The sequence below is a fragment of the Cibotium barometz genome, chromosome 30, assembly GCF_041138505.1.
Source record: "Cibotium barometz isolate CiBa-2024 chromosome 30, ASM4113850v1, whole genome shotgun sequence".
Lineage (NCBI taxonomy): Eukaryota > Viridiplantae > Streptophyta > Polypodiopsida > Cyatheales > Cibotiaceae > Cibotium > Cibotium barometz.
Window position 1 is genome coordinate 19,827,014 of NC_141075.1, and position 12,308 is coordinate 19,839,321.

The window sequence follows — 12,308 nt, forward strand, 5'->3', positions numbered from 1 at the left end:
AATGAACAAAGACAACGATAAACGACAAATTTCTATAAGGTATTTTTTTTTCAATTTTATATCATTCTTAGGGGTTGAGGTATGGCCCTGGCTTCTCTATTAATTGTTAATAGAGTGATCTATTTGATAGATTTACTAGTTAAAGTTTGTATTCTTTTAAACAACAGCATATGCCTTAATAAAGTATGTCTTATCACAATCTCAAGTTGAAATGCTAAAATCTTTGTGAAAAGGATTGTTTTCTTAAAAAGATAACATGGATTCTAGTCCTATGGTTTAGTCGAGTAAATGGATTGTTATCTTGGTTAAATTAAGGTATAGGTACGCTGCCCCGTTCTTGTGCTTGTGTAGTCGGACGACGGATACATTAAGGCCCGGAGCTAGCCCATGGTATCCCTCATACCATTGGTGGGAGAGTGAGGTTTGCCGATTGAGGTGAGTGATTGTGATGCTACCTAGTTTTGAGGGCCCAGGCTAGTGCGCTGAATTAGCCCACCCTAGTGGGTAGACATCCCTCTGAGGGGTGGGAGGATCGAGCGACGGAACCTGAGAGGGCGACAGGCCAGCTTGAGTCCTCGCGCTGGTCGACGATGAGGTGTATGGCCTCGTAGGGTTTTGCCCAGCATGGGTGGAAGGCCGAATTCTAGATCATCGGTAGTATAAAGGAAAAGAATAAGAGTGCCAATTTAGCTTGTATGAAATTGATCCATGTATAAACTTTTTTTATAAATCTTATCTTTGGCATTATTGTATTGTGGAAAAAGGCTATTTTAACAAACCTTGTGAAAAGGGCTTTAATTAAGGAACATGTTTATTTGTGTCAAACAGTGTGGTAAGATTAATTAGAAATCAAATTAACGCATGAGTATGGTGGCAAGTGGGAGGATGGAATGCCCCGACGGCACCATCCTACGGACGACGAGTGGACTCGATTAGCCAGGTAGCTTTCCAACATATTAAGTGAAAGCCCTACGTTAGATAAATAGTTTCTTGGGCAATTCTATTCTCTAGAAGACTAGGCCAGCAGGGCTGTGTTCCCAAGATCTTCATGGACTCATCCGTTGTTGAGGACCAGTAAGGCCAATAAACCACATCCATGCCTGAGTTCAGAAAACAACTCTAACACCTTGTTCCATTTTCTTTCCCGATGCACGCGTGGGTATCTTCGATGACCCAAAGCCCAAGAACCGTATGGTCAGCACCCTCTAGGCTCCTTCACAGGTCACCTAGCGCTTCATTCATAGGCTGCTTCCTTGGTCCCTCATCCACCGTATCGGAAGCTCACCATTTAAATCAAACCGAGGCTGGTCAAGACCTCGGTAACACCATATTCGTGAGTTTGGGAATCTCCCAAGTCCCATTTTTGTAATACTAAAAAGGTGGGACCCGATTAACATGTCTATAAGTTTCTCAAAACCCTATCATGTGACCTATCATTGGAAAGCGCTTGAAAAGAGGGATCTATTAAGCTTTAAAGCGTACAATTTGGAGTAATGGTATTCAGGTTATGGCAAATCCAAAGTTTTGACCACGTGTCCCAAACTTATGGAAAATTCCCATATTCCCCAATATGGTGTTCGGTGGACCTTGCTACCTGAGACGTCCTCCATTGACTCTCCATCAGCTGTGTTGCAACTAGCGGTTCATTCATAGGCCGCTTCCTTGATCCCTCATCCACCGTACTGGAAGCTCACCATTTAAATCGAACCGAGGTTGGTCAAGACCTCGGCCGACCTTGCTACCCGAGACATCCTCCATCGACTCTCCATCAGCTGTGTTGTAACTATATCACTTAGGTCTCCATGATCTCATTCATAAGATGGTCAAAATTCTTCCCCAGCATTCTTGACATAAAACAGTCATTTAAAAATAGGTTTTCATAAATACAGCTTCTAACGAACTCTCATCTTTTCACATTGTTCCACATCATTTCTCGTTATTCCACATTCTTCTACATCAATTCACATTGCTTATTCCACATCCAATCGTATGTATTCCCATCTTCCTTCATCCAGTCACATCATATTATATCTCATCTTCCTTTATCCATTCTCATCCAGTCACATCATATCACATCATATTACATCTCATCTCATCTATCCACATCTATCCACATCTATCCTCATCACATCACATCACAACATATCCACATCACATCACATTCATTCATATCACTTCACATCCATCTACATTTGTTCAGATCCACATCACATCCAGTCACATCCAGTCACATCATATTACATCTCATCTCATCTATCCACATCTATCCTCATCACATCACATCACAACATATCCACATCACATCACATCTATTCATATCATTTCACATCCATCTACATTTGTTCAGATCCACATCACATCCACATATCATCACATCACATTCACATCCATTCACATTTACCCAAGTCCACATCACATCTCATCTATCCACATCATATCTCATCCATTCATATCTAACTAGATCCACATCACATCACATCCATTCACTTCTCATTACATCACATTCACATGTCACCACATCCACACATCTCATCACATCCATTCACATCCATCACACTCATTCACATCCCACATTCATTCACATCTCGTCACATCCATCCTCATCTTATCACATCTTATTCATATCCATCCACATCACATCTCATTCATTCCATCCACATTACATCACATCCACATCTATCCATATCACACCACATCCATTCACAGCTCATCACATTTTTCCACATCCATTCGTTCATTTACATTCACATCTATCCCCATCCATTCATTCATTCACATGCATATCCATCCACATCACATCTCATTCATTCCATCCACATTACATCACATCCACATCTATCCATATCACACCACATCCATTCATAGCTCATCACATTCATCCACATCCATTCGTTCATTTACATTCACATCTATCCCCATCCATTCATTCATTCACATACATATCTATCACATCACATCTCATTCTCATCCATTTACCTCACATCATATCCTTTCACATATCATCACATCCACATCCACATCCATTTACATCACATCACCTCTCATCACATTTACATCCACACCCATTTACATCACATCACATCCACATCTCAACATATTTACATCCACATCCGTTTACATCACATCACATCCACATCCATTTACATCACATCACCTCTCATCACATTTACATCCACACCCATTTACATCACATCACATCTCATCCACATCTCAACATATTTACATCCACATCCGTTTACATCACATCATATCTCATCACATCCACATCCACATCCATTTACATCACATCACATCTCATCCACATCCACATCTATTTACATCACATCACATCACATCTCATCACATCCACTCACATCTTATCACATCGCATTCACATCTTATCACACCACATTCACATTTAGTACCGTTTTTTACTTTCAATCCTGATAGGACTTTTCTAAGTTTCTACCAATTGCTTAGCCTAGTTAAAGGTACTTTCTCTCGATGGATATTTTCATATTCTTTCTCAAATTTCTCAAGAGAAATATATTCAATAATCTTTTTTTCAGTAAAAGATTCATGGGATTTACAAAAATCAATTCTACCCATATTTCCCAATAAAATTAATAATGCTCAAAATTCCACTTTTGATAAATACTCATAATTTGAATTATGCCAAAACTTTCTCTTTTACCATTTAATTACTTGGATCTCAATTATCATGGGAATTCCTCTTTTTGCATAAAAATAAATTTACCAAAAATTTATCTTTTTGCATAAAAATGTGGAAAGTTGGAATCACCTTCTGGAGCTAGAAATATTTTGAAAGATGATGGTGCTGGCTTTGGCGGGACCTTGACATTAAAGGTCTTGGTGAAATCCTTCGCCCTTCCACACTACGTCAGCCATGGAAACTGGCTTGGCATTCTTCACTAGGATATTCAAAGATTTGTTCAGTCCTCGAATGAACTTGGCCATCAGCTGTTATTCAGCGATGGCTAGTACTTGAGGAGGAGATCGAACGCTTGGTCACACACTTCAATGGTTCTATTCCCCTCGGTTATTTCTAAGAATTCATTCATCTTGGTTTCCAAAAAGCCAGGAGGACAGAATCTCTTCCTTAGGTAATTCTTGAGATCATTCCATGTCTGGATATTCTGATCCAGATGGTTTGTCTCACAGTGGTTTCTCCATGCCACTCTGGGTGTTTCTACATCTTCAGCCTTGCAAGAGCCATTTTACGTTTCTCGTTGTACCTGGTGACATCGAAGTATTCTTCCATTGCTTCGATCCACTTTTCCAGAGCCTCACCCAAGTTTTTCCCTTCACCCTTCAAAGGTCCAAGCTATGATCTATGAAGAGTTTTACAAACATCCGAGTCGAGCTCTTCCTCATCGAGTTGGGGGTTAACATTCCTACCATGACGACCTCGATCCATGATCTTATCAATACGAAAATTCTTGTTAAGTCCCTTTTTTTTCCATATTAACCAAGATGCTTAGGTGAAAAGACCACTTTATTTATAATTCAAATCCGACTTTAGTCTTTAGATCCAACTGATTCTGGGGTTCTTTATAGTTGGTCAGCCCACCCCCACAGAATCCCGGGATAAAGTTCCCTTCTACAAGAATATCATACAGAACTCATTATTAGAGAACAATTCATTCATATTCTTAACACAATAATGGCCACCAGACTGAAAATTCCATCTAAGTATTCCTCCAGGGGAATTTCAGTTATGCAGGTTCTCAATTTGTCATTCCTTAATTAGATCCACTACTTCAAAGGTTAACAGTAGCAATTTATCAGCACAATCCACTAATCTCATAGTGATTTTCTGAAGTCATAATCATCATTCTAGTTATTAACATCGTCACTGGGATTCGTCCCATTCATCCTCATTGTGGCTTTGTTCAACTTATCTTCTTTCAACCAGAATTCAGGAATCATGATCTTTCAATCAAAATCCAAATCAACTCATCAATTCTCAAACAAAATTCTAAAATCATATCAACCAGCATTCAAATTTATCATCTGGATAGCATTTTTGCTTATATTTTCAAGGTCTTAGATTTACTTGTATATATTGTCAGTAAAGAGCTGCAGCTATACCCTTGGTATATACGAGTAGTCATTGTCCTTGGAGTTATAAGGTAAATACCATCATATCTAGGCCTCAAGCAAGTCACAAATTCCATACAGTTGGGGTACTTCTATCTGAAGACCCAATTTCCAATTTATGAATCTTTATTTTGAATATCAATTTGTATGAATTTCATCACACAATTACAATCCTTTACTAGTACTTCATAAATTTTTGACATTTCTTGCTTCTCGGTTGATCCACTTTAGCCAATTTGCTCTAATACCAGCTGAAAGATCCCTGCTCCCTCCGCGCAATGGACTCGAGGATGCTAGCCGTGGAAGTAGCACTTCTTGCGCAGGGCAGAGCCTCTCACTTGGGGCCTCGCCCACGGATATCCGGACAAGAGACTAATCCCTCGGTTCTTCCAAAACTGAACCTATAAAAACTTCCCTCGCCTAGCAGACATAGGTGATTCCTCTAGGATATTTTATTCTAATGTAATCAAGGTCTTCATCACTAACCAAACTGATTCGACCAAACCCGTAAATCTCATGGTCTGATCAAGGAAGAGACTTGCACTTGGATCATAGAGACCAGCGCTTTTTTCCTTATCAAGAGGCACAGCCGTTGATTCGTTTCCATAGAACAAGGACTATCCGGGATTTACTTCAACTATCGTAACTTAACAGAATTGAATCTCATTTTAGGGATCCATCAGTCCATCCAATCCCATGGGTTAGTAGCCAATTGCCCAACCATTGTAGTGATAGAATCCATTTAGAAATTTGGTGATGTTTTGCCCCGGGTACAAGGGAAAAGAGTTCCCAAGCCCCCTAGCCGGCGCTTCAAGCAAACTTTAAGATAGTCACACCACTTACACACCCAATATAAACTTGCCTATTTCATAGATTCAGCTATCTTTAAAACAATCTTTTAATGAAACCATAGTATCACTGATCATAATCCTCCAAAATATCTAGCTTGAGTTCTAATTTGTAATCATTCCTCGGTGTAACTATGGCATCATTGGTAACCAGAAAGCTTACCACCTATCCACTTAGGGGCCTTTTCAATAGTTCCTAGCTCATAGTATATTCACTTAAGAAAATCCATATGGACTCTCCGTTGTTGAATATTAGCAAGATCAACCAACAGATCCATATAAAAGAGCCATGGACACATCTGTTGAGGACCAGCAAGGCCAATCAACCAGATCCATGCCCGAGTTCCAAAAACAACTCTAACACCTTGTTCCATTTTCTTCCCGGATGCACGCATGGGTATCTTCGGCAACCCAGACCCCGAGAACTGTATGGTTAGCACCCTCTAGGCTCCTTCGCAAGTCACTTAGTGCTTCACTCATAGGCTGCTTCCTTGGTCCCTCATCCACTGTACCAGAAGCTCACCATTTAAATCGAACCGAGGCTGATCAAGATCTCGACCAACCTTGCTACACGAGACGTCCTCCATTGACTCTCCCCGATCTCATTCACAAGATGCTTCCCCAACCTTGCTACGCGAGACGTCCTCCATTGACTCTCCCCGATCTCATGCACAAGATGGTCAAAATGCTTCCCCAACATTCTTGACATAAAACAGTCATTTAAAAACAGGTTTCATAAATGCAGTTTCTAACGAACTCTCATCTTTTCACATTGCTCCACATCATTTCTCGTGATTCCACAAAATATTCTATAATAGACTTAATTTTAAAAAGAAGAGAAGAATTGAATTTATAATGTGCAAGTATTTTTAAAGAGAAATTTAAAAATTAGATATTTTTCTCAAAAAAACACCTAAATGTAACCATGGAAGATTGTGTTTTTTAGTGGCACTTGATATTTTTAAAACTAATATTGTGTGTTGTATACGCAAAGAGAAATGATTTTTTTTAAAATACAAAAGCCTGCAAAAGCCTCAAGAGTGACCTTTTCTTTACAAGACTAGTGTTAATTTTGAAGACCTAATATCTTCTTCACAATCCCAAATTATTTTTAAAGATATATTATTCAACTTACTTACGAAGGTTATTACAACTCCTTTGTTTTTTACTTCATTTTATTTGGTGGTTCCTCCATTTGCTTAGATCCACAAGAGATCATTACAAGATGATGATGGTATAGCCATGCAATGTAGTGAGAGAAAGTAGTGAGAGAGTCACGACTGCATGCATTTCCCAGTGCACAGCTATATGCACGTGTGTATACTTATGCGATAGGCGCACATATAGCCACGTACTAGGAAAAATTTGATTCTCCCACCTCGCGCGCATCCTTTCTTTGTTCTCCCAAAAACCTCCACGTAGCATGTTTCCTCTTCTGACTTCATGTTCCATACCTCAAGCACCTCAGGACCTCAATCATGAAACTCATACTCTCCTCCTTCATTTATGTGCCTTCATAGTTTCATGATGAAGTTAAGGGTTTATATTCTCTATTCTCTCCTCTTTGTTTCAATTTCTATGTGTATGCATACTTAGGTCTTGATTCTTGTCTTCTTCTTTTTCTTATTCTTCTCACTTTTCTTCACTTATTCTTCTCACTTTCATGTATAGAGCTCTCAATGCTATCAATGCACTAATCACTTTGTTTAATCTTATGTTTCATGTACTAATCACTATTTAGTCTTATGTTTCATGTACTAATTACTTTGTTTAATCTTATGCTTTGTAAGTCTTTTACTAATCCTCTCCTTTGGCTTCACAAAAAGAGGTAATCCCTCCTTTTGTTTTAAATATTTTTGCAAGGTATAAGTTTATTTCTCTTTGCATGCCGGGTTTAGGTTTAGTTTACGCTTACAAGCTTTATGCTTAGGCTCTATGCATAGGCTTGCATAAAGTTTATGCATAAATCTTTTGCATAAAGCTTAATCGTATGTTTTATAGGTCTTGAATAAAGCTTTTCCTTCAACTTTACAAAAAGAGGTAAGCCATGTTTTTGTTTTAATTCTTTATGCAAATTCTAAGTTTATTTCACCCTTGGGTGCCGAGTTTAGGTTTAGTTTAGGCTTGAAAGCTTTATACATAGGCTTGCAAGCTTTATGCATAGACTTACGTAAAGCTTATGCATTAAGCTTCTTGCAAACTCTATGAATAGGTTTGTAGGCTGTATGCATAAAGCCTATGCATAAGTTTGCATAAAGCTTAATGCATAGGCTTAGAGATTCATGCATAGGCTTACAAGCTCTATGCATAGATAGGCTTAGAGCTTCATGCATAGGATTTCAAGCTTTATGCAATCTCTATGCATAGGCTATGCATAAAGCTCTATGCATTAGGCTTCCATAAAGCTCTTTGCATAGGAGCTTTCATAAAGCTGCTTGTTACAAGCTCTATGCAAGCTTTATGCATAGGGTTGCATAAAGCTTCTTGTAAGCTCTATGTTTCTTGCAAGCTCACTTTGTTAAATTTTATGTTTCATGTACTAGTCACTTAGTCTTATGTTTTGTAGGTCTTGCATAAAACTTTTCCTTTGGCCTGATAACAAGAGGTAAGCCCTCTTTTTCTTTTAATTGTTTATGTAAGTTTTAAGTACATTGCACCCTTGGGTCCCGGGTTTAGGTTTAGTATAGGCTTGCAAGCTCTATGCATAGGCTTGCAAGCTTTATGCATAGAGCTTGCAAGACTATGCATGAAGCTCTAAGCCTACGCATATAGCTTTATACAAGCCTATGTATTAAGCTTTCAAGATTTATGCATAGACTTGCATAACGCTTCTTGCATTGCAAGCTCTATGCATAGACTTGCATAAAGCTCTATGCATAGGCTTAGAGCTTTCATGCATAGATTTGCAAGCTCTATGCATTAGCTTGCAAGGCTATGCATAGTATGCATAGCCTTGCAAGCTTCATGCAAGCTCTATGCATAGGCTATGCATAAAGCTCAATGCATTAGAATTTATGTATATGCTTGCATAAAGCTTCTTGAAGCTCTATGCATAGGCTTTGAAAGCTTTCTTCATAGGCTTGAAATCTTTATACAAGCTCTATGCATAGGCTTAGAGCTTTATGTATAGGCTTTTAAGTTCTAAGTTCTAAGCCCTCTTTCTGTTTTAATTATTTATGCAAGCTCTAAGTTTATTTCACCCTAGGGTTCTGGGTTTAGGTTTAGTTTAGACTTGCGTAAGTCCATCAAGAAAGCCCACATTGAATCTATTGAAGCGATGTGCCTCTTTGAAAAGCACTTCCTCATGGCTATTCTCACCACTAAAATGCATCATGATGTGCACTTGGTACATGAATTGGCTAATGTGGAGATAGTCCATAGCTTATGGATATTTAATATAGAGTGATTTATGAAAACCTGGAGCATGCCACATGGGCTAGTGCACATCGCCAATTGATTATGAGGTTAGTCCATATGCCATCCACTTATTTGAGTGGTAGTACATAGCTTATGGATATTTAATATAGAGTGATTTATGAAAACTTGGAGCATGCCACAACATGGGCTAGTGCACATCGCCAATCGATTATGAGGTTAGTCCATATGCCATCCACTTATTTGAGTGGTAGTGTTAGTGGCAATGTCTCCTACCATCTTTGCATTTCTTAGTGCTTCCATGAACCTTGGCAATGACCAATCCTTTGAAAGAATCTAGCAAGGGTGTGTGATTTCCATGTAAACAATTTGTCTAGTTTATACATAATATACATTGATTAAATTATGTGATTGTGTGATTCAATGAAGGGCATTCATTGTTTATGTATACATGCATGTGCTTTTTCTCTTCTAGTACAAGAGATTTGTCCCATTATAGTCATGTGAGGATGCTTTGGTGTGGAGCAAATAGATGGAAGCATAACCACATTTGATTGTGGTGTTGTTAGCAAGATTCCTAAGATTTAAGATCAATAGAATTAGTACACAACCACTAGACTATTGCTAGAAAATATAAGATATCCTTGAGGTGATTTTTTAGAGATTTGGTTGTGTATATATTTGTTGTCTCATGATTCAAAGCTCATTTACTAACCATTAGAAAGGACCAAAGCATTAAGAATTCACAAAAGAAAAATTGCACTTTACTCAATTAATGGCACACTCGGTCGTCGTGTAAAGTAACATTTATAGATGATAATTTTTAAGGATAGTGAAATTGCATTCATTGTAGGTAAATAAGTTGATTATGAGATCTTAAGTAGCCTTAAGCTTGGGATTACGCCTTTGATATGTGATATGTGGAAAGGCATCATGACCTTTGCATATTGTTGAACTCAAAGTGCAATTCTAAATGGCCCTAATAGGCAAAGTACGTAATACATAGAAAGTCATCATGACCCTTACATGTTTTTTTTTTTTATTATTATGAGGATTGGTAGTGAAATTACATGCCATCACTTCTCTATAGGGAATGGCTAGATTCGAACCCAACACCTCCTCGTTAGGCGCTACTGCTAGGTTATAGCCTAGGAGGCATACCTTTGCATATTGTTGAGGGCTTGTCTTCAAAATTCCATTCCAGAACTCTAAGCAAGGCTGCATTTGGTCATTTTCCACCTTGGGCGGATAGAGCCCAGGAGGCATGCATACCTTTGCATATTGTTGAGGGCTAGTTTTCAAAGTTCCATAACTCTAAGCAGGGCTGCATTTGGTCACTTTCCTCCTCGGATATATAAATAGTAGCGACTGAAGTGGTAGACAACACAGTGTTCAGATCATCCGGACTGAATGACAAGAAGAAAGGCTCTGGTCCACCGTCCAAAAGGCGCTCCAGTGTGGAAGCGAGCTTCATACTGTCCATGGTGTCCAGCCATGGATCTGAGTATTGATCGTCCCCGCCAATGGATTGAGAAGAACGCGAGGCAGCATAACTTGATGCATGTTCATGGTCAAGCACGCGCTGCAGTACGTCTATTTGCTTGCTGCCCAGAGCTTTGCGAGTCGATGAACTGCGATTGGCTGTGTGCATGTGATCATCTTGGTTCTGTATGATCAGAGAAGCTTGTTTCTGTTCCTTCGAGTCAGTGGGCGCACCTCCACTAATGGGATCGCCTTGCGTGAAGTTGAGCTTGGCTTTATTTCCTTTGATCCGTGTAGCGGCGGCATCGTAGGCGCGGGCGGCCGCCTCGGGCGTGGGGAATGTGCCCAGCCACACGCGCCCTCGTTTGGCCGGGTCGCTGATCTCCGCCGCATATTTCCCCCACGGCCGCCGCCTGATCCCCCTGTAACCATGCTTCCTCTTCCTCTTAGTTCTACCAGAGCCTGCGCAATTCGATTTGATCAGCATAATCCAGCCAGTTTCAATCCCGCACGCAACACACACACACACACGCACGCACACACATCCACACGCAGTTAAACCCATCCATCAGATTACAGCAGTACTGAAGGCCGCTTTTGTCTGTTACCGGCTTTGAGGAGAAGAAAGCTTTCAAGACCCATCTCAGAATCACAAGAGTCCACTACATAATGCCAAGCATCTGCTGCCGCTTGTTGCATGCTGGGATCAGGCAACATGAAAGCATTATATTGCTCTACATCTGTCGACATTTTCATAGTCTCGCTCTAGTTATATCTAGCTTGATCATGCAAGAATGGCCCTAATGTGAGGAGACACAGTGTATGGTATAATGGGTTCTTAAGAAGGGGTGCTTGTGTAGCAGCGTCTCGAGCAGCGTATGGTTTCATTGATTCGAGGGGAGCTGTGGGCAAACAGTGGAGCAGGTCCCCGGTCCGAGAGACACGAAACCACACTTATATCCACACGGCTACCTGCTGGGAGATGGGCGACATGGCAACAGTATCAAAAGGCAACGAGTTATGAAAACATTCATAAAGCCTACCCTCCACTATGTCAGTGCTACTTTTGTGGCTTTAAAAAAAAAAGGGTACTTTAGTGTCTCTTTCAAATAGAAACAAAAATCCGTCCTTTTATGTATTTTTCAACTCTCAAATAGAAAAAAAAAACTAGTGCAACTTTTTCTTGTCTTGAAAATATGGACTAAGATTTTGAAAGGTTTAGGTTTGAAATTGATTGATGTGTAGTTTTGTTGAAGGAAAAACCAACAAAGGTGAATAACTCTCCTTATTTTGATTGCCAAAAAATAAAAAACTTTCCACCTTTGTTACTTGAAAGGATTGATAGTGACAAGTGGCTTGACACTATATATATTTTTCGATAGATTAATTATATTTAAGTGCCGAGGTTTGGGCCTTGGACCTTGGTTTTGGCTTGCCTACGTGTAGGCACTCATTTCCAAGCATCAACCATTGGGAAAGCTATTAGTTTTTATCAAGGGGACA

General features: G+C 39.6%; 1 protein-coding gene across 1 annotated transcript; it reads right to left on the bottom strand.

The window, feature by feature from the left end:
• Nucleotides 1–10,348: 10,348 nt before the first annotated feature.
• Nucleotides 10,349–11,797, bottom strand: LOC147621246 (uncharacterized). The gene is made up of 2 exons (XM_086824525.1): nucleotides 11,414–11,797; nucleotides 10,349–11,267 (listed from the first exon to the last, which is right to left on the bottom strand). Exons 1-2 carry the CDS (start codon nucleotides 11,559–11,561, stop codon nucleotides 10,615–10,617), a joined length of 801 nt encoding a protein of 266 aa, XP_086680651.1. The 5' UTR covers nucleotides 11,562–11,797; the 3' UTR covers nucleotides 10,349–10,614.
• Between the last annotated feature and the right edge of the window lie 511 nt (nucleotides 11,798–12,308).

What these genes read in the sequence shown, in the direction of transcription:
- LOC147621246 (XM_086824525.1), bottom strand. Translation starts at nt 11,561, where the DNA reads ATGAAAATGTCGACAGATGTAGAGCAATATAATGCTTTCATGTTGCCT. An exon ending in CTTTCTTCTCCTCAAAGCCG is followed by an intron (nt 11,268 to 11,413) that starts GTAACAGACAAA and finishes CGAATTGCGCAG; the next exon opens with GCTCTGGTAGAACTAAGAGG.